This window comes from Heterodontus francisci, chromosome X (assembly GCF_036365525.1).
Source record: "Heterodontus francisci isolate sHetFra1 chromosome X, sHetFra1.hap1, whole genome shotgun sequence".
Taxonomy (NCBI): Eukaryota; Metazoa; Chordata; class Chondrichthyes; order Heterodontiformes; family Heterodontidae; genus Heterodontus; species Heterodontus francisci.
This window is the reverse complement of record NC_090421.1, coordinates 19,716,952-19,735,600: the sequence shown is the minus strand read 5'-3', so window position 1 is coordinate 19,735,600 and position 18,649 is coordinate 19,716,952. Positions and strand designations below refer to the sequence as shown.

The following is an 18,649-nucleotide window of genomic DNA, read 5'->3' as shown; positions in this document are numbered from 1 at the left end:
TTAAATTGATGACATCCAGCCATGGGGTGAAGAGCTATCCCCACCCCAACATGTCTATTGAGGTTGTCAGTCCCTCGGCCATTGCTGCAGCCTCAAAGATGTATGGGAAGGCTGTGTTCTTTCTGAAAACCGAGCGGGCGGTGTCCCTGACCCTGAGTAAAGGGATCACTGTGGGGGGTGGGGGGAACCTTCCTGCCGGTGGACCCTCTGGGGGCCACTGCGCAGCGAATAATGCTATCAAACGTCTCGCCCTTTATTCCCAGTGAGCTCCTCCTCCCCCACCTGCACCATCTGGTGGAGGTGAGGTCGGGGATCAGCCCAATCCCACTCGGTCTTCGGGAGCACAGCCTCCGTCATATCTGCTCCTTCCGCCGCCAGCTATTTATGCAGCTGACGCGGGAGGAGGTCTTGGAGGGCCAATTCAACGTAGAGTTCCAGGGGACGGCCTACCGCGCCTTCTGGAACTCGGCCAGGCGTGGTGTCATGTCTGCAAGGGGGTGGTGCATGTTCGTAAGAACTGCCCCAACCTCCCGGCCGCCAGCTCCACCTCGGCGGCCCAGGGTTGTCGCCACTGCATCTTCTCCCACTTCCCCCCATGCATCCTACAGGCCGGTTCCGGAGGCTGTGGTTTTCACAGCCTCTGGCGGGGAGCGGGGTGGCCGTCTGGGTGGAAGGAAGGAAGGCGGAAAAATAAACACCGAGAGGCTCGTCCCCTGGACACATTGGCACAACCCGAGCCTGGGCTCAGCCCAAGGCCCGATCTTGGGGAACCCACCTGCCCCAGGGCTGGGTTCAGGCACAGGGTGACTAAAGAAAAAGGAGGGTGCGGAGGCGGAGGCCTCTGAGCCTCTGCGCCCAACTGGGAAAAAGAGGAGAAGGCACCCCTCCACAGGGGTGACACAGGGCCCTGAGGTTCAGGGCCCATCTGTTGGAGGGGAGCTGTCTCCTGGTTCAGGTCCCCATGATTCCCCTACCGCCACCATCATCAAGGCTGCAAAGTCTGGGCAGGAGCTCCCTACCCCTCAAGATGGAGGGGAGGGGGAGGCCCCTGTACATGAGGTCCCTCCTGGAGGAGTAAGTGAAGCCCTGCTTGTGGTGGGGGAGCCTGGGGACACTGCCCATTCTCCCACTGGGTCGGGTGCCCTGAGGGGAGGGTGAGGCCCCAAAGGGTCGGCCCTCCCAGCCGGAGTCCACCACCAACCAGGAGACACCCGACCCGGTTGCAATTGAAAATTTTGTCCCGTCTGTGGGTGCTGGCAGGGCAGGAGATGGCCTCCTCTCTCTCCACCTCCGGTCCCGGCTCCGGCTGGATTTCCGGAGTCAGGCACTTCCATCTCCCCTGGACCACTCATTGGGAACAGAGGTGGAGGGGGGTCCTGAACTGCTGGCGCCCACAGGCTCCAGTTCCATTTGAGAACCCAGAGAGAACTCCTCTGCCATTGATCCTGGGGGTGGGACCGTGACGGAGGCAGGGCCAACTGGTGCGGCCGGGACGTCTGCCCCACAGTGTGTGGTGGGTGTGTCGGCCACTGTCAGCGATGACCCGGAGGAGGACGGGGACTCTGTGTGGGGCACGGAGGACGACCTTGATTCCATTGCCAGTGAGGTGGAGGAGTCCCTCGTGCCTCCCACCGAGTCTCCTCTCATCCCCACGGCGGAACTCCGGGGTTACCTTGTGGCATGTAGGGGTTGCCACAATAAAGTTCAGCTGGCTCTCGGCCGTTGGTCGAGTCTGGCGCTGATCATCCAGTCCGTCCGTGCCGCCCTCAAGAAAGTGGGCAAGGGCGCGGGCGTGAAACTGGTTGAGAGGTGCCGATTTAATGCGTTCCTCGATGGGTTGCTGGGGGAGTGGAAGGCCAGGTGCACATCCACTCCTTGCTCACAGTGAAGTGTTGGTGATGGTTTTTAAGTACCTTTGACATGAAAATAACCATAACCGGCCTCAACATCGACGGCAGCAGGGGGTCTCACCGCAGATTTCACAATCTCTCAGTCCATAGGGAAGGGAGATACGCGGTGAGCTTTCTGCAGGAAACCCACACCGTTCCGGGAGACGAAGCCACCTGGCTCCTGGAGTGGCAGGGTGGGGTCAACATGAGTCACCTCACCCCTATTTCTAGTGGGGTGGCTATCTTGTTAGCCCCGATTTTTCAGCCGGAGATGTTGGGGGTCAAGGAGCTAGTGCCGGGCCGCTTGCTCCAGCTTGCCGTTCGCCTGGGTAGCGTGCCGCTATACTTTGTGAACGTGTACGCGCCCAGGCCCTGCGCGTTGAAAGCGCGCTTCTTTGATGAAGTGTCCGCTCTCTTGAGCCCCATCGATAGCGCCGAGTGCATCATCCTCGGGGGGGGAATTTTAACTGTACCCTCGAGGTGGGGGATCGCTCTAGTCCCCAGCGCGGCCAAGCATTGGAGAAGTTGAGGGGACTGATCAGCTCCCTCAACTTGGTGGACGTCTGGCAGAATCTCCATCCCGACTCCAGCGCCTTCACGTGGCGGTCTGGAGGAGGAGGGTCCCGAATCGATCGCCTCTACATTTCGCAGGCGCACGTCTCCCGCGTCTCGGCAGCCTCCATGTGGCTGGTGCTGTGCTCGGACCACCACCTGGTGTGGGCGGAGTTCATTCTGCTCCGCACGCGGGCGGGGTCCGCGTACTGGCACTTTAACTACCGGCTGCTGGAGGACGAGCGATTCCGAGACTCGTTCAGTCGATTCTGGAATGACTGGAGAAGGAAGCAGGGGGGCTTCCCCTCCTTGAGGCTATGGTGGGATGTGGGCAAGACACACATCCACGTCTTCTGTCAGGAGTACGCGAAGGGGTCGACCAAGAGGCGGGAAGGCGGGAAGCCGGGATCGGGCGCCTAGAGAGGGAGGTGCTCAACTTGGAGTCCCGTCTCGGTCATGCCATCACAGACCCGGCCCTGTGGCAGGAGTACAAAGGGAGGAAGGGCGCGCTGAGGGACCTGCAGCTCATAGGGTCCCGAGGCGCGTACGTGAGATCGCGGATCCAGATCCTGGAAGATTTGGACCGCGCCTCACCCTTCTTCTACTCACTGGAAAAATAGCGTGGCGTCCGTCAGCAGCTCGTCGAGCTACTGGCCAACGACGGATCCTCCATCACGGATCCGGAGGGAATGGGCCTCCTGGTCCGTACTTATTACAGTGCGTTGTACTTTCCGGATCCGTCCAGCGAGGACGCGCGCAGAGTTTTGTGGGAGGACCTGCCGCAGGTCAGCCCGGAGGGTGCCGAAGGACTGGAGGCTCCGCTCACGTTGGCGGAGCTGACTGGCGCCCTCCACCAGCTCTCGAGGGGCAAATCTCCAGGGCTGGATGAGTTGACCATGGAGTTCCTCAGGGCGTTCTGGGACATCCTGGGGGATGATTATGCGCGTGTCCTGGGGGAAAGCCTGACGACCAGGGAGATGCCCCTCTCGTTGTGCAGGACGGTCATCGTCCTGCTGCCGAAGAGAGCCGATCTCCACCTGCTTAAAAACTGGCATCCAGTCTCCCTCCTCAGCACGGATTATAAGATCTTTGCCCGGGCTATGTCTACCCGCCTGGGCCCCGTGCTGGCCCACATGATCCACCCCGACCAGTCCTACATGGTCCCAGGCCGGTCCATCTCGGACAACATCCACCTGCTCCAGGACTTGATCCATCTTTCCCAGAGGACTGATCTGTCGGTCGCCTTTCTCCCTCGATCAGGAGAAGGCGTTCGACAGTGTGGATCAGGAATACCTTTTCGGGATTCTGCACGCTTTCGGACTCGGGCCTCATTTCGTGGCCCGGGTCCGACTTTTATGCACCGCTGCAGAGTGTCTGGTCAAAGTTAACGGGTCCTTGACGGCGCCCCTTCGCTTTGGGAGAGGAGTTCGTCAGGGATGCCCTATTGTCTACCATCTGCGTGGAGCCGTACCTGTGCCTGTTTTGCAGGAGGTTGACGGGATTGGCTCTGCATGAGCCGGCCATGCGGGTCGTCCTCTCGGCTTAAGCCGACGAGTTCCTCGCGGTCACAGATCCCGTTGACTTGCGGAGGATGCGCGACTGCCAGCAGACCTTTTCTGCTGCGTCCTCCGCGAGGGTCAATTGGGAGAAATGTTTGTTTATTTATTTATTTAGAGATACAGCACTGAAACAGGCCCACCGAGTCTGTGCCGACCAACAACCACCCATTTATACTAATCCTACATTAACCCCATATTCTCTACCACATCCCCACCTTTCTCCTACCACCTAACTACACTAGGGGCAATTTACAATGGCCAATTTACCTATCAACCTGCAAGTCTTTGGCTGTGGGAGGAAACCGGAGCACCCGGCGGAAACCCACGCGGTCACAGGGAGAACTTGCAAACTCCGCACAGGCAGTACCCAGAATTGAACCTGGGTCGCTGGAGCTGTGAGGCTGTGGTGCTAACCACTGCGCCATCCTGTTCCGGTCTCCTGGTTGGTCAGTGGCGGGTGGACTCCCTGCCGGAGGAGCTGACACCTTTTGCGTGGAGCACCGTGCATCTCCTCTATCTGGGAGTCCACCTTAGCCCCGCTGAGGAAGCCTGGCCGGCAAACTGGCAGGAGTTGGAGGCGGAAGTCACTACTCGGCTGGGGCACTGGACAGGACTGCTCCGAGTGCTTTCCTACAGGGGCCGAGCGCTGGTCATAAACCAACTGGTGGCCTCCATGCTGTGGTATTGGTTGGTCACTTTGATCCCACCCCCTGCATTCGTCACCAAGATCCAGAAAAAGCTCGTCGATTTCTTCTGGGGTAAGAGGAAACACTGGGTCTCTGCCGCGGTCCTGAGTCTCCCGATGAAAGAGGGCGGCCAGTCGCCGGTGTGCGTCCGCACCCAGGCTGCGACTCTCCGCCTTCGGACCCTGCAGAGATACCTGTACGTCAAGCGTCCTCCCAGATGGTGTGCGCTGGCGACGTATTTGTTCCTCCAGTGTCACTGCCTTCAAGATGACACACGGCTCCCGGCGGAGTCCGTTAGCCGCGTCTCTCTGAGGGAGTTGCCTGTCTTTGACCGGGATCTATTCCGAGTCTGGAACGTGGTCACCTCCAGTCAGGGTGCTCCCCCGCCGACGGAGGAGAGCACTTCAGCTATCCGGGCGGCCGGCTCCAGGGACGGACCGATGGGCGGAGGAGTAGCCGAAGCCCCCGGGATGCCCCTCGCTGTGGGTGGTGAGGGTGCTCGGGAGAGCGGAACGCTCCCGGCCGAGCTGACTCCCGCTCGGCCGGAACTGCTCATCGGACCCAAGCCCCGAAACCCTCCTCGGGAGCCGGTCCCACACAACCCGAGCCGCCTCTCGGAAATGCCCTCCGTGCCATTCCAATCGGCGCGGAGGGGTTTCCTGTACGGGCTGCTCCTGCACACTCTCCACTTCCTCACCCTCGTCAGCCGGCTAGACACGCCCTGGCGGTCCGCGTTGCCATCCGGCGGCGAGGGGAAACCCCAATGGAGGTCTCTCTACGCGGGAGTCCTCCCCCTTTACATCGGGGACCTGGGGTGGAGGGTGTTGCACAGGGCAGTCCTGTGCAATAGACTTTTAAGCAGGTTCACGGACTCCCAGGCCGCCTGTACTTTCTGTGGCCTGGACGAGTCTGTGTTTCACGTATATATGGAGTGTGCGAGGTTGCAGCCCCTGTTTGAGTATTTGAAGGGGCTGCTCCTCAAGTTCTGGCTGCACTTCATTCCCACGCTCCTGATCTTTGGGCACCCGGAGCGGAGGGGCGTGGGCCGGGAGGAGGATCTCCTCGTCGGTCTGCTCCTGGGCCTGGCCAAGGTAGAAATTCACAGGTCCAGGCTGCGGGCCATCGCGGGGGCGGGGGGGGTTCTGTCCTCCCTGATTGCCTGCCCGTCTTCCACGGTTACGTTCGCGCCCGGGTGTCCCTGGAGAAGGAGCATGCGTTGTCCGCCGGTACGCTTGAAGCCTTCCGCGACTGGTGGGCACCACAGGGACTGGAGTGCATTGTCGACGCCGAGAATGGCATTTTAATTTGAGTTTTTGGTTTATTTATCTGTTTTTTAAATAAAGTTATTTTAAACTTATGTATATAAAGGGGGCCTGAGGAATAAAGGCCCTCTCGACATAAAATATATTTTTTAAAAAAGCGGGGGTTAGATCCAGAGTAAAACTCCCTACAAAAACAAAAAAAAGAGGGTTGGATAAAGAGTCAAGCTCCCTCTACACAGTGACTACAATGTGAAAGACAATGTCCCACAGCTTTAACTTATCATGTGCGATTTTGTTAGTTTCACACCCGCACAGATGAATCTCAATTCAGATGTGTGGTAAATTTCAGCAAATTATTGACTTCTTGTGATTTAAAGTGTGCACGTAATACCAGTTTTGTTGGTTGGACTTGGCTCCAGGCTGGCTCACAGCCGGTTGTGTACATTACCCTTTCATGCTGCTGAAGAGCTCCTCGGCCATCTTGTGATGGAATAAGACCTCGTCCCGGAAAAGCTCAATGCACAGACTGCACTGCATGGCTTGTTTCCATAGCATTAGACATGCTGACTCCAGGTTTAAACTGTTGTGACACAGCAAGAAGCCAACTAAATCAGTGAAAGAAAAAGGTAGGTTAGTGATGGTCCAGGCTACACTGCACAGCACAACTGCTAGGGGTCATTTTAATCTATTTCAATGGCTGGGAATGCTATAGGATAGGGTAGCTTTACACCCGTTCAATATTAGACTTCAATGGAGAGTGAAATCGGGCAGGGTTTAAATCTAGCGTACCACATAATCTGCTCAGTGTCCCAACAGGCGGATCAGTTTAAAATTACCCCAATATTTCTTTTCATCAAGAAATTAAATGAAGGCTTGGTTGAAATGAAGACCTGCACGTGAGGCTGACAGAGAAATCTTAGACTGCGACCAGATCTTTTGTCTTGTGATGATTAGTTATTTTCCTAATTGCTACACATCGTCTTTGCATGCATTACAAATATCTCAGACACACCTGTTGACTTTCCCTTTCAATACTCCAGTAGTGTCTCCTTTGTTAAATGTTGGCGAGTGACACCTCCCAATCCCATGCAACAACAACTTATATTTGCATCGCACCTCTAATGTAAAAAAAATATCGCAATGTGCTTTACAGCAGCGTTACAAAGCAAAATTAGACACCATAATAACATAGATAATTGGAGCAGGAGTAGACCATACAGCCTCCTCCACCATTCAATACGCTCATGGCTGATCTTAGGCTTCAACTCCACTTTTGTTTTATTCATTCGTGGGATGTGGCCGTCGCCAGCATTTATTGCCCATCCCTAATTTGTCCTTGAGAAGATGGTGGTGAGCTGCCTTCTTGAACCGCTGCAGTCCATGTGGTGTAGGTATACCCACAGTGCTGTTAGGAAGGGAGTTCCAGGATTGTGACCCAGCGACAGTGAAGGAACGGCGATATAGTTCCAAGTCAGGATGGTGTGTGACGTGGATGGGAACTTGCAGGTGATGGTGTTCCCATGCATCTGCTGCCCTTGTCCTTCTAGGTGGTAGAGGTCGTGGGTTTGGAAGGTGCTGTCGAAGGAGCCTTGGTGCATTGCTGCAGTGCATCTTGTAGATGGTACACACTGCTGCCACTGTGTGTTGGTGGTGGAGGGAGTGAATGTTTGTGGATGGGGTGCCAATCAAGCAGGCCGATTTGTCCTGGATGGTGTCGAGCTTCTTGAGTGTTGTTGGAGCTGCACCCATCCAGGCAAGTGGAGAGTATTCCATCACACTCCTGACTTGTGCCTTGTAGATGGTGGACAGGCTTTGGGGATTCAGGAGACGAGTTACTCTCAGTTTCACGGTTACCATTAGACTAGATTTTAATTCCAGATTTATTATTTGAATTCAAATGTCACCATCTGCCGTGGTGGGATACGAACCCATGTCCTCAAAGCATTCACCTGGGGCTCTGGGTTATTAGTCCAGTGACAATACCATGATACCACCACTTCCACTATCTCGCTAGCTCCCCATATCCCTTGATTCCCTGAGAGATCAAAAATCAATCAGCCTTAAATATATTCAATGATGGAGCATCCACAACCCTCTGTGGTAGAGAATTCCAAAGATTCACATACCTCCGAGTGAAGTAATTTCTCCTCATCTCAGTCCCAAATGATCCTTTATCCTGAGAACTGTGCCCCTTGTTCTAAATTCCCCAGACAGGGGAAACAACCTCTCAGTATCTACCCTGTCAAACCCCTTCAGAGTCTTGTATGCTTCAATGAGATCACCTCTCATTCTTCTAAACTCCAGAGAATATAGGCCCACTTTACTCAGCCTCTCATCATAGGACAACCCTCTCATCCCAGGAACCAATCTAGTGAGCCTTCGCTGTACCGATTCCAATGCAAGTATATCCTTCCTTAAATATGGAGACCAAAATTGCACACAGTATTCCAGGTGTGGTCTCACCAAAGCTTGATATAACTGATCAAGATTTCATTATTCTTGTACTCCAATTCCCTTGCAATAAAGGCCAACATGCCATTTGCCTTCCTAATTGCTTGCTGTACCTGAATGCTTACTTTGTGTTTCTTGTACAAGTGCACCCATGTTCCTCTGAACATCAACATTTAAAAGTTTCATACCTTTTAAAAAATATTCTGCTTTTCTAATCTTACTACCAAAGGGAATAACCTCACACTTTCCCATATTTTAGTCCATTGCCACTCACTTGTTGCCCACTCACTTAACCTGTCGATATCTCTTTGCAGCCTCTCTGTGTCCCCCTCACACCTTCCATTCCCACCTAGATTTGTATCATCAGCAAATTTGGATACATTACTCTCAGTCTCTTTGTCTGAGTGATTAATATGGATTGTAAGTAGTTGAGGCCCCAGAACTGATCCTTGCGGAACTCCACTAGTAACATCCTGCCAACTTGAAAATGCCCCATATATCCTTACTCTTTGCTTACTGTCCATTAACTAATCCTCTAACCATGCTGATATATTGCCCCAAACTATGTTCCTATAAGGGTTATGGCAGGGGTTGGGGGGGCACACAGGAAAGTGGAGTTGAGACCACAATCAGATCAGCCATGATCCTATCAAATGGCGGAGCAGGCTCAATGGGCCGAATGGCTTATTCCTGCTCCTAAGTCCTTTGTTCCTAACTCCATGAGCTCTTTTCTTGCCTATTAACCTTTAATGTGGCACCTTATCAAATGCCTTTTGGAAATCCAAGTATATTGCATCTACTAGTTCCCCTTTATCTACCCGACTAGTTACATCTGCAAAAATGCTAATAAATTTGTCAAACATGATTTCCCTTTCATAAAACCATGTTGTCTTTGTCTGATCATACTATGATTTTCTAAGTTCCTTAGTTCCCTGTTTTCTCTCTCCCTTCTTTCTTGAATTGCAATGTTACATTTGCTAATTCCCAATCCACTGGGACCATTCTGGAATCTAGGGAATTTTGGAAAATCGTGATCAATATATCCACTATCTCTGTCTTTTATATCTTTTAAAATTCTAGATTGTAGGCCATCAGGTCCTGGGGGTCTGTTGGCTTTTATTTCCAGAATATTTTTTCCTGCTGATATTAATTATCGTAATTCCTCGCTGTTATGAGTCCCGATGTTATCCTCTATTTCAGGGATGTAACTTGTGTCTTCTACTGTGACAAAATCAAAATATTTGTTCAATGTCTCTGCTCTTTCCTTATTTCTCATGACAATTTCTCCTGTCTCTGCCTCTGAGGAACCAATTTTTCCTTTAACTACTCTCCTATTTATATACTTGTAAAAGCTCTTACAATCTGTTTTCAAGGACCCTCACATCCTTCCTAAAAGTGTGGTCACCAGAACTGGGTGCAATACTCTAGTTGTGGCCTAACCAGAGCTTTTATAAAGGTCCAGCATAATTTCCCTGATTTTGTATCAATACCTCTATTTATGAAGCCCAAGATCCCATAGGCTTTGCTAATTACCCTCAATATGTCCTGTCACCTTCAAATATCTATGCACATTAACCGCCAGGTCCCTCTGTTCCTGCACACACATGGAGTCATAGAGTCATTACAGCACAGAAGGAGACCATTCAGTCCATTGAGAAAATGCTGGGACTCTAAAACTGTCCCATTAAGTCTACATTGCCTCTCCCTATCCCTTCTGTCAAAATGCATCACCTCACATTTTTCTGTATTAAATTTCATCTGCCACTTGTCTACCCATTCTGCTAGCCTATCTGTATCCTGTTGCAGTCGATTTGTATCATCCTCACTGTCTGCCACACCTCCAAGTTTGGTATCATCAGTAAATTTTGAAATTCCACTCTGTATTCCAATATCCAAGTCATTTAGATATATCAAAACAAAACAGTGGTCCTAGCACTGAGCCTTGGGGAACATCACTGTTTACCATCTTCCAGTCTGAAAAACAATTGTTTACCACAACTCACTGTTTTCTGTCCTCAAGCCAATTTTCTAATCCAAGCTTGACACTGACCCTCCTATTCCATGAGCCTCAATTTTGTTAACCAGCCTTTTATGTGGTACTTTGCCGAACACTTTCTTAAAATCCATATAGACATCATCCATTGCTTTCCATTCATCAACCTTCTCTGTTACTTCATCAAAAAAATTCAATTAGATCAATCAACCACCTTCTGTCTTTTACAAATCCGTGCTGGCTCCCCTTAATGAACACAAAACTCTGCAAGCCTGTGGATTATTTTCCCTGATTATTGTTTCTAAAACCACTGATGTTAAACAAAATATCCAGCACTGGATGAGCAGGAATTTCCTCCAATTAAATATTGAGAAGACTGAAGCCATTGTTTTCGGTCCCCACTCCAAACTCCATTCTCTAGCAACTGACTCTGTTCCTCTCCCTGGCAACAGTCTGAGATTAAGCCAGTCTGTTTGCAACATTGGTGTCACATTTGCCCCTGAGATGAGCTTCCGACCTCATATTCGAGCCATCACGAAGACCGCCTTTTTCCACCTCTGTAACATCGCCCAACTTCATCCATCTCAGCTCATCTGCTGCTGAAACCCTCATTCATTACTATGTTGCTCTCGACTTGATTATTCTAATGCATTCCTGGCTCGTCTCCCACATTCCACCCTCTGTAACCGTGAGGTCATCCAAAACTCTGCTGCCCATGTCTTAACTCACACTAAGTTCCACTCCCACCATCACCCCTGTGCTCACTGACTTACATTGGGCTCCCGGTCAAGCAATGTCTTGATTTTAAAATTCTCATCCTTGTTTTCAAATCCCTCGATGGCCTCACCCCTCCCTATCTCTGTAATCTCCTCCAGCCCCCACAACCCTCCGAGATCTCTGCACTCCTCTAATTCTGGCCTCTTGTACATCCTTGATTATCATCGCTCCATCATTGGTGGCCACACCTTTAGTTGCCTAGGCCCCAGACTCTGGAATTCCCTCCCTAAACCTCTCCAACTCGCTTTCCTCCTTTAAGATGCTCCTTAAAACCTACCTCTTTGACAAAGCTTTTTGTCATATCACCTAATATCCCCTTTTGTGGCTCGGTGTAATACTTTGTTCCGTAATGATCCAGTGAAGTGCCTTGGGACTTTTTATTACGTTAAAGCCGTTATATAAATATAAGTTGTTGCTGTTTGAAGAAAAAAATCCTGCTCTCCGATTGCTTTCACAAGCTCCTGTTCTAAGAAACTGTCCCGAATACAAAGTATTATCTCGACCTCCAGTACAACATAGGAAGGCATATGGGACACTTGCCTTTATTAAACGAGGCATAGAATATAAGAGCAGGAAGGTTATGATGGAGCTGTATAAAACACTAGTTAGGCCACAGCTGGAGTACTGTGTACAGTTCTGGGCACCACACTATAGGAAGGATGTGATTGCACTGGAGAGGGTGCAGAGGAGATTCACCAGGATGTTGCCTGGGCTGGAGCATTTCTGCGATGAAGAGAGACTGAAAAGGCTAGGGTTGTTTTCCTTGGAACAGAGAAGGCTGAGGGGGGACATGATTGAGGCGTACAAGATTATGAGGGGCATTGATCGGTTAGATAGGAAGAAACTTGTTCCCTTAGTGGAGGGGTCAAGACCCAGGGGGCATAGATTTAAGGTAAGGGGCAGGACGTTTAGGGGGGATTTGAGGAAAAAAAATTTCACTCAGGCATGGTTGGAATCTGGAACACACTGCCTAAAGAGGTGGTGGAGGCAGGAACCCTCACAACATTTAAAAAGTATTTAGATCAGCAATTGAAATGCCATAGCATACAAGGCTATGGGCCAAGTGCAGAAATATGGGATTAGAATAGTCATAGAGTCGGACAGCATAGAAACAGGCCCTTCGGCCCACCACATCCACGCCGACCATAATGCCTGCCTGCATTAATTCCATATCCCTCTATGCCTTGCTCAATCAAGTACCTGTCCAGATGCCTCTTAAATGTTGCTACTGTTCCTGCCTCCACCACCTCCTCAGGCAGCTCATTCCAGATACCCACTATTCTTCATGTGAAAAATTTACCCCTTTGATCCCCTTTAAACCTCCTCCCTCTCACCTTAAATCGATGCCCTCTGGTTTTAGTCACCCCTACCATGGGAAACAGTCTCTGGCTATCTACCCTGTCTGTGCCTCTCATAATTTTTTATACCTCTATCATGTCCCCTCTCAGCCTCCTTCGCTCCAGGGAAAACAGACCCAGCCTATCCAATCTCTCTTTATAACTCAAGCCCTCCAAACCAGGCAACATCCTTGTGAATCTTTTCTGCACCTGCTCTAGCTTAATCCTGCAGTGCGGCGACCAGAACAGCACACAGTACTCCAAATGCGGCCTAACCAACGTTATGTACAATAGAATATTTGGGTGCTGGATGTCTGGCATGGACATGATGGGCCAAAGGGCCTGTTTCTCTGCTGTATAACTCTGACTGTATGCCTTTGCCAGTTTAATCTGTCCAATCTATATGAAGATTAAAATTGCCCACTGGTGCAGTGACTGGGGGATGTCTGGTTGATGCAGTGACTGGGGGATGTCTGGTTGGTGCAGTGACTGGGGGATGTATTGTTGGTGCAGTGACTGGGGGATGTCTGGTTGATGCAGTGACTGGGGGATGTCTGGTTGGTGCAGTGACTGGGGGATGTATTGTTGGTGCAGTGACTGGGGGATGTCTGGTTGATGCAGTGACTGGGGGATGTATTGTTGGTGCAGTGACTGGGGGATGTCTGGTTGATGCAGTGACTGGGGGATGTCTGGTTGATGCAGTGACTGGGGGATGTATTGTTGATCCAGTGACTGGGGGATGTATTGTTGGTGCAGTGACTGGGGGATGTATTGTTGGTGCAGTGACTGGGGGATGTCTGGTTGATGCAGTGACTGGGGGATGTATTGTTGGTGCAGTGACTGGGGGATGTCTGGTTGATGCAGTGACTGGGGGATGTCTGGTTGATGCAGTGACTGGGGGATGTATTGTTGATCCAGTGACTGGGGGATGTATTGTTGGTGCAGTGACTGGGGGATGTCTGGTTGATGCAGTGACTGGGGGATGTATTGTTGGTGCAGTGACTGGGGGATGTCTGGTTGATGCAGTGACTGGGGGATGTCTGGTTGATGCAGTGACTGGGGGATGTATTGTTGATACAGTGACTGGGGGATGTATTGTTGATCCAGTGACTGGGGGATGTATTGTTGGTGCAGTGACTGGGGGATGTATTGTTGATCCAGTGACTGGGGGATGTATTGTTGGTGCAGTGACGAGGGGATGTATCGTTGGTGCAGTGACTGGGGGATGTATTGTTGATCCAGTGACTGGGGGATGTATTGTTGATCCAGTGACTGGGGGATGTATTGTTGGTGCAGTGACTGGGGGATGTATCGTTGGTGCAGTGACTGGGGGATGTATCGTTGGTGCAGTGACTGGGGGATGTATTGTTGGTGCAGTGACTGGGGGATGTATTGTTGATACAGTGACTGGGGGATGTATTGTTGATACAGTGACTGGGGGATGTATCGTTGGTGCAGTGACTGGGGGATGTCTGGTTGGTGCAGTGACTGGGGGATGTATTGTTGGTGCAGTGACTGGGGGATGTCTGGTTGGTGCAGTGACTGGGGGATGTATTGTTGGTGCAGTGACTGGGGGATGTCTGGTTGATGCAGTGACTGGGGGATGTCTGGTTGATGCAGTGACTGGGGGATGTATTGTTGATACAGTGACTGGGGGATGTATTGTTGATCCAGTGACTGGGGGATGTATTGTTGGTGCAGTGACTGGGGGATGTATTGTTGATCCAGTGACTGGGGGATGTATTGTTGATCCAATGACTGGGGGATGTATTGTTGGTGCAGTGACTGGGGGATGTATCGTTGGTGCAGTGACTGGGGGATGTATTGTTGATCCAGTGACTGGGGGATGTATTGTTGATCCAGTGACTGGGGGATGTACTGTTGGTGCAGTGACTGGGGGATGTATCGTTGGTGCAGTGACTGGGGGATGTATTGTTGGTGCAGTGACTGGGGGATGTATTGTTGATCCAGTGACTGGGGGATGTATTGTTGGTGCAGTGACTGGGGGATGTATCGTTGGTGCAGTGACTGGGGGATGTATCGTTGGTGCAGTGACTGGGGGATGTATTGTTGGTGCAGTGACTGGGGGATGTATTGTTGATCCAGTGACTGGGGGATGTATTGTTGGTGCAGTGACTGGGGGATGTATCGTTGGTGCAGTGACTGGGGGATGTATTGTTGGTGCAGTGACTGGGGGATGTATTGTTGGTGCAGTGACTGGGGGATGTATTGTTGATACAGTGACTGGGGGATGTATTGTTGATACAGTGACTGGGGGATGTATCGTTGGTGCAGTGACTGGGGGATGTATTGTTGGTACAGTGACTGGGGGATGTATTGTTGATACAGTGACTGGGGGATGTATTGTTGATACAGTGACTGGGGGATGTATCGTTGGTGCAGTGACTGGGGGATGTATTGTTGATCCAGTGACTGGGGGATGTATTGTTGATACAGTGACTGGGGGATGTATTGTTGGTGCAGTGACTGGGGGATGTATCGTTGGTGCAGTGACTGGGGGATGTATCGTTGGTGCAGTGACTGGGGGATGTATTGTTGGTGCAGTGACTGGGGGATGTATTGTTGATCCAGTGACTGGGGGATGTATTGTTGATCCAGTGACTGGGGGATGTATTGTTGGTGCAGTGACTGGGGGATGTATCGTTGGTGCAGTGACTGGGGGATGTATTGTTGATACAGTGACTGGGGGATGTATTGTTGGTGCAGTGACTGGGGGATGTATTGTTGATACAGTGACTGGGGGATGTATCGTTGGTGCAGTGACTGGGGGATGTATTGTTGATACAGTGACTGGGGGATGTATTGTTGGTACAGTGACTGGGGGATGTATTGTTGATACAGTGACTGGGGGATGTATTGTTGATACAGTGACTGGGGGATGTATCGTTGGTGCAGTGACTGGGGGATGTATTGTTGATCCAGTGACTGGGGGATGTATTGTTGATACAGTGACTGGGGGATGTATTGTTGGTGCAGTGACTGGGGGATGTATCGTTGGTGCAGTGACTGGGGGATGTATTGTTGGTGCAGTGACTGGGGGATGTATTGTTGGTGCAGTGACTGGGGGATGTATTGTTGATCCAGTGACTGGGGGATGTATTGTTGATACAGTGACTGGGGGATGTATCGTTGGTGCAGTGACTGGGGGATGTATTGTTGGTGCAGTGACTGGGGGATGTATTGTTGATACAGTGACTGGGGGATGTATTGTTGGTGCAGTGACTGGGGGATGTATTGTTGATACAGTGACTGGGGGATGTATTGTTGGTGCAGTGACTGGGGGATGTATTGTTGATCCAGTGACTGGGGGATGTATTGTTGATACAGTGACTGGGGGATGTATCGTTGGTGCAGTGACTGGGGGATGTATTGTTGGTGCAGTGACTGGGGGATGTATTGTTGATACAGTGACTGGGGGATGTATTGTTGGTGCAGTGACTGGGGGATGTATTGTTGATACAGTGACTGGGGGATGTATTGTTGGTGCAGTGACTGGGGGATGTATTGTTGATACAGTGACTGGGGGATGTATCGTTGGTGCAGTGACTGGGGGATGTATTGTTGGTACAGTGACTGGGGGATGTATTGTTGATACAGTGACTGGGGGATGTATTGTTGATACAGTGACTGGGGGATGTATTGTTGATGCAGTGACTGGGGGATGTATTGTTGATACAGTGACTGGGGGATGTATTGTTGATACAGTGACTGGGGGATGTATTGTTGATGCAGTGACTGGGGGATGTATTGTTGATCCAGTGACTGGGGGATGCATTGTTGATCCAGTGACTGGGGGATGTATTGTTGATACAGTGACTGGGGGATGTATTGTTGATCCAGTGACTGGGGGATGTATTGTTGATCCAGTGACTGGGGGATGTATTGTTGGTGCAGTGACTGGGGGATGTATTGTTGATACAGTGACTGGGGGATGTATTGTTGATACAGTGACTGGGGGATGTATCGTTGGTGCAGTGACTGGGGGATGTATTGTTGGTACAGTGACTGGGGGATGTATTGTTGATACAGTGACTGGGGGATGTATCGTTGGTGCAGTGACTGGGGGATGTATTGTTGGTACAGTGACTGGGGGATGTATTGTTGATACAGTGACTGGGGGATGTATTGTTGATACAGTGACTGGGGGATGTATCGTTGGTGCAGTGACTGGGGGATGTATTGTTGATCCAGTGACTGGGGGATGTATTGTTGATACAGTGACTGGGGGATGTATTGTTGGTGCAGTGACTGGGGGATGTATCGTTGGTGCAGTGACTGGGGGATGTATCGTTGGTGCAGTGACTGGGGGATGTATTGTTGGTGCAGTGACTGGGGGATGTATTGTTGATCCAGTGACTGGGGGATGTATTGTTGATCCAGTGACTGGGGGATGTATTGTTGGTGCAGTGACTGGGGGATGTATCGTTGGTGCAGTGACTGGGGGATGTATCGTTGATACAGTGACTGGGGGATGTATTGTTGGTGCAGTGACTGGGGGATGTATTGTTGATACAGTGACTGGGGGATGTATCGTTGGTGCAGTGACTGGGGGATGTATTGTTGATACAGTGACTGGGGGATGTATTGTTGGTACAGTGACTGGGGGATGTATTGTTGATCCAGTGACTGGGGGATGTATTGTTGATACAGTGACTGGGGGATGTATCGTTGGTGCAGTGACTGGGGGATGTATTGTTGATCCAGTGACTGGGGGATGTATTGTTGATACAGTGACTGGGGGATGTATTGTTGGTGCAGTGACTGGGGGATGTATCGTTGGTGCAGTGACTGGGGGATGTATTGTTGGTGCAGTGACTGGGGGATGTATTGTTGGTGCAGTGACTGGGGGATGTATTGTTGATCCAGTGACTGGGGGATGTATTGTTGATACAGTGACTGGGGGATGTATCGTTGGTGCAGTGACTGGGGGATGTATTGTTGGTGCAGTGACTGGGGGATGTATTGTTGATACAGTGACTGGGGGATGTATTGTTGGTGCAGTGACTGGGGGATGTATTGTTGATACAGTGACTGGGGGATGTATTGTTGGTGCAGTGACTGGGGGATGTATTGTTGATCCAGTGACTGGGGGATGTATTGTTGATACAGTGACTGGGGGATGTATCGTTGGTGCAGTGACTGGGGGATGTATTGTTGGTGCAGTGACTGGGGGATGTATTGTTGATACAGTGACTGGGGGATGTATTGTTGGTGCAGTGACTGGGGGATGTATTGTTGATACAGTGACTGGGGGATGTATTGTTGGTGCAGTGACTGGGGGATGTATTGTTGATACAGTGACTGGGGGATGTATCGTTGGTGCAGTGACTGGGGGATGTATTGTTGGTACAGTGACTGGGGGATGTATTGTTGATACAGTGACTGGGGGATGTATTGTTGATACAGTGACTGGGGGATGTATTGTTGATGCAGTGACTGGGGGATGTATTGTTGATACAGTGACTGGGGGATGTATTGTTGATACAGTGACTGGGGGATGTATTGTTGATGCAGTGACTGGGGGATGTATTGTTGATCCAGTGACTGGGGGATGTATTGTTGATCCAGTGACTGGGGGATGTATTGTTGATACAGTGACTGGGGGATGTATTGTTGATCCAGTGACTGGGGGATGTATTGTTGATCCAGTGACTGGGGGATGTATTGTTGGTGCAGTGACTGGGGGATGTATTGTTGATACAGTGACTGGGGGATGTATTGTTGATGCAGTGACTGGGGGATGTATTGTTGGTGCAGTGACTGGGGGATGTATTGTTGGTACAGTGACTGGGGGATGTATTGTTGATACAGTGACTGGGGGATGTATTGTTGGTGCAGTGACTGGGGGATGTATTGTTGATGCAGTGACTGGGGGATGTATTGTTGGTGCAGTGACTGGGGGATGTATTGTTGGTACAGTGACTGGGGGATGTATCGTTGGTGCAGTGACTGGGGGATGTATCGTTGGTGCAGTGACTGGGGGATGTATTGTTGGTGCAGTGACTGGGGGATGTATTGTTGGTGCAGTGACTGGGGGATGTATTGTTGGTGCAGTGACTGGGGGATGTATCGTTGGTGCAGTGACTGGGGGATGTATTGTTGGTGCAGTGACTGGGGGATGT

General features: G+C 50.9%; 1 protein-coding gene across 1 annotated transcript in view; it reads right to left on the bottom strand.

The window, feature by feature from the left end:
• Nucleotides 1-18,649, bottom strand: part of LOC137358581 (nck-associated protein 1-like) — a 266,820-nt gene that overhangs the window by 106,688 nt on the left and 141,483 nt on the right. Inside the window, exon 9 of the mRNA XM_068024578.1 lies at nt 6,397-6,553. Within this exon, the coding sequence (XP_067880679.1) occupies nt 6,397-6,553 (157 nt within the window). The remainder of the gene's footprint in view (nt 1-6,396; nt 6,554-18,649) is intronic.